The 3,668-nt window shown below is 39.9% G+C and overlaps 2 protein-coding genes across 2 annotated transcripts in view; both read left to right on the top strand.

Moving 5' to 3' along the window:
* The window catches only part of LOC107724881 (voltage-dependent calcium channel gamma-4 subunit-like), a 25,913-nt gene extending 23,181 nt beyond the window's left edge, over positions 1–2,732 (top strand). Inside the window, exon 7 of the mRNA XM_016533967.1 lies at positions 1,866–2,732. The gene's annotated coding sequence lies outside the window, so the exon portion shown is untranslated. The remainder of the gene's footprint in view (positions 1–1,865) is intronic.
* On the top strand, positions 122–1,874 carry LOC107724953 (voltage-dependent calcium channel gamma-8 subunit-like; the record flags this gene model as incomplete). The annotated part of the gene is made up of 2 exons (XM_016534052.1): positions 122–323; positions 1,032–1,874. Coding segments are annotated over 2 exons (1,032 nt in total), but the record flags the coding sequence as incomplete, so codon positions are not given.
* Positions 2,733–3,668: the final 936 nt, after the last annotated feature.

Raw genomic sequence — 3,668 nt, 5'->3', positions numbered from 1 at the left:
CAGGTGCCTCATTTTAGCTTAATATTTATACCTAAAAATGTGTGGAGATATGAATGTACAGTGTTAAAGACCTGAACAGAATTGATTCGCCTGCACTCTTCATGTCTCACGCTTATAATGCTCTCCGTCTCTCACCCTCTCCCATCTGTCTCTCTACTCCGCTATTCTCTCTTTCCCTGCAGGAGTGGTCCGGGCCTCCAACATCTTTCCCATTCTTAGTGCCATCCTGCTGCTAATGGGAGGAGTCTGTATCGCAGCCAGCCGTTTCTACAAGAGCAAAAGGAACATCGTGCTGGGGGCTGGCATTCTGTTTGTAGCGGCAGGTAAAGTGTGTGCATTGTGTGTACAGGCATTGGTCCAGGAGTAAATGTCAAATTACATCTAATATTTACCTATACTAGAAAAATGTCTCATACACTGTGGTGTCCTAAAGTATTAAATCTGGGATTTAAAAAAATAAATAAAATTAAACGTGAATTAATGCATACATGGAAAAATCTGTCAATTTAAATATTTATAGTTTTAATATAATAAAATATATGTGTATCTTATATTGCATGTAAGATGCACGATATTATATTATATTATTTCCCATTTTTATTTATGCATTTGGCAGACACCTTTATCCAAAGCAGCTTACACTGCATTCAGGATGCACATTTAATTTTAAATTTACTTTGGATAAAAGCATCTGCCAAACTCAAATAAAAAATGGGAAGTAATCTTATAATTAAATGTGTATCTAGAATGCAATATAATACATATATTATATTATAAATTATTTTAATATAATATGACAACAGAAAACACCACAAAATGCTATAAAATGCTAAATAAAATATTACAAAAAGTCTTTAATTGTATGTCTGTACAGAATGATCCACAATATTACTGTAAAATGTAAAACATTTTATCGGATAAAACCTAATTGCCAGATTGGACTGTGAATGCTTCAGAATCTTTTTTTTTCTGTATTTCTCTGTACCTGAGAGTTTTGATCAGTTGGCATGTTTTTGATCATTGATCTTTAGGCCTGAGTAACATCATTGGTGTGATAGTGTACATTTCTGCCGCTCTGGGTGACATTTCCCCAAAGAAGGATGAGGATAAGAAATGGCAGTACTCCTACGGCTGGTCCTTCTACTTCGGCGGGCTGTCCTTCATCCTGGCTGAGATGGTGGGCGTGTTGGCGGTAAACATCTACATCGAGAAGAACAAGGAGCTCCGCTGTCGCTCTCGCACCGATATCTTTAAGAGCACCACTCACGCCATGCTACGGCTCCCGAGCTACCGCTTCCGCCGCAGATCACGTTCCAGCTCTCGATCCACAGACCCCTCGCGCTCACGAGACCCCTCTCCCGTGGGCGGCCCACCGGGGGGGAAGAACTTCGGAATGCCCCCATCTGCTTTACTCTCTCAGGGGCCCATCTCTGTGTCCACTCTACCCAACCCTCACTCCCGCTCCGCTCTGCCAGGGGGCGATATTTCCCTTTACACCCTCTCCCGAGACCCCAAACTGGGTGGTTTGGGAGGGCTGGGCGCCCCTCCGCTGTACGGCACGGTGGACCGCGCCACGCTATACCAGCTGCACAACTGCTTCCCGAAAGAGAGCGGAGGGGGCGGAGGAGGTATGATGATGAGTGGGACGCTGCCCTCGCTCAAACCCCACAATCCCTCAGTCGTCCAGAATTCTTCCAACTCCAACGCGCCGCTCAGCAACTCCGTCCCGTCCTCCCAGCCTCCACCTTTCTCCTCCTCTACGGTGGAGCGGGAACGAGGGATGGGAACGCTGGATAGGCTAGGAAAAGTTGACAGAGAGAGCAACTCCAACACGCTAAATAGGAAAACTACACCAGTGTAGACAGATAGAGGGTTGGCGTAGTGGATAAAGCGCAAAAGCGAGAGATAATGTAGATGGAAAGACTGGACAACAACTAAAAAGGGGAAAAGTCTCTCGGCGTTGACAAATGTTTCACTTTATGAAAAAATAAAGAGTAAAAGAATGACAAACATCTCATAATAACAACACCTCATTTTTTTTTTTTTTCTTCAGTACTGATTTAATGAAACTATTATCATGGAATACTGTGATATTATTTTGCTCGATTTTAGGCGTGGAATTTCAAGACTGTGAAGTGTTGTTGTTATTACGACGACGTTAGAACTGCTAGCTCTTAACATGTTGAATGATTCTAGTTTTTAAACTAGAAAGACTATTTTGCTTTTCAAAGATTTTTGACTGTGATTCCAAAACGTGATACTGAGCACTGCAGAAACATGAGTGTGTTCAATGTGTGTGAGAAGATTATTACTACGACGACTAACTTTGTGAGAAGCATTTTATTTATTTGAAAAAGTTTTATTTTCTACCCTTTGATAACATGCAATTTAGTGTAATATCTGTATATCTGTCTTCCAGCTCAGTAAAGAGATCGGCACCATAATTGATGGACTGAAATGACAGAGTTCAAATGAAAACGATTTTTATATAAACCTAACATCATATTATTTTTGTTAAAATCACTATTAGCAGTAGAAGTAGCACTTGTTGAATTGAAAACCTTTGTTTTGGGGCATTAAAACATTCCCTCACTTGGTCAAAGAGGGACAGATGATATATTTGTATAGAGAAAATGACTAATGATGGCATTCAGAAGAGGGACTTCTATCCAAAACTGTGCTTTTCAAATCAGAGGGAGGGAGGATGGAAAAAAAACAACTACATTTTAAAATGCAAATGTATATTACACATAACTGTATTTGAAAAAAATAGATATTTTAAAAATAGTACAGATGTGAAGGGGGGTGGGGTCTTTATGTATTGAAAAGGGCAGAATGGGTGGGTCAGGCTTTTTTGAATATGTATGAGGACACTGTCTTCCTTGAGCTCCGATTGGGCTAGACTCGTAGTAGGGGCATGCCCTGTGTCTTTTGTGTTTTCCCTCCATCGTGTCATGTGATCATGACAAGCATCCCAAAGGCAAACTCCCATCCAAAAAAAAACAACAACACAAAAACAAATGTTCACTGTGCTGCACCTGACTCCCTTTGATCCGTCTGCTTCTCTAAATGAGAGATTATATATGTGGACATTCTGCTAACCTTTAACCTTTATTCCATGATCCCAGCCAACTAGAGGTCAACACAGGACATTTCATAAAAGAGTGCAAATGGGCATCAAATCACAATCTCCTGCAGTCGGGGGTCTTTTTTAATTCATACAAAAAAAATTTGAAAAACTACACAGACAGCATTTATGTGGTCAGTTATAAATATTACGTAGTGGAGAATAGATCTAGAGAAAATATGGTTTATCTTAATGTGTGATAAACTCTTAACACTGTATTGCACGAATTTTATATATAAAAGAAACAACAGACAATCTACGAGTGATGTCATTTGTGTGTTTTTAACATCTTTATCTATAAAAGATAACTAAGATGATCTTTCATGGAAGCACGTTTCCATCTCACAGTACAAAATGTAGATAGGTAATTGTGAGATTAGTTTAAAATACAAAAAAAAGTGACAGTTTCAAAGTCAAAATTCAGTGAAAATAGTCACCATTATCTTTTTTTTTTTTTTACTCTGAGGACAAAACAGGCTTCCATAAACTTCTAATTCAGTGGTTCTCAACCAGGGGCCGGGGCCCGCTAGGGGGCCTCAGG

This window comes from Sinocyclocheilus rhinocerous, unplaced genomic scaffold (assembly GCF_001515625.1).
Source record: "Sinocyclocheilus rhinocerous isolate Xijiao unplaced genomic scaffold, SAMN03320098_v1.1 scaffold883, whole genome shotgun sequence".
NCBI lineage: Eukaryota > Metazoa > Chordata > Actinopteri > Cypriniformes > Cyprinidae > Sinocyclocheilus > Sinocyclocheilus rhinocerous.
Note: the sequence above shows the minus strand (reverse complement) of the source record. Positions and strands in the feature narration are given on the sequence as shown.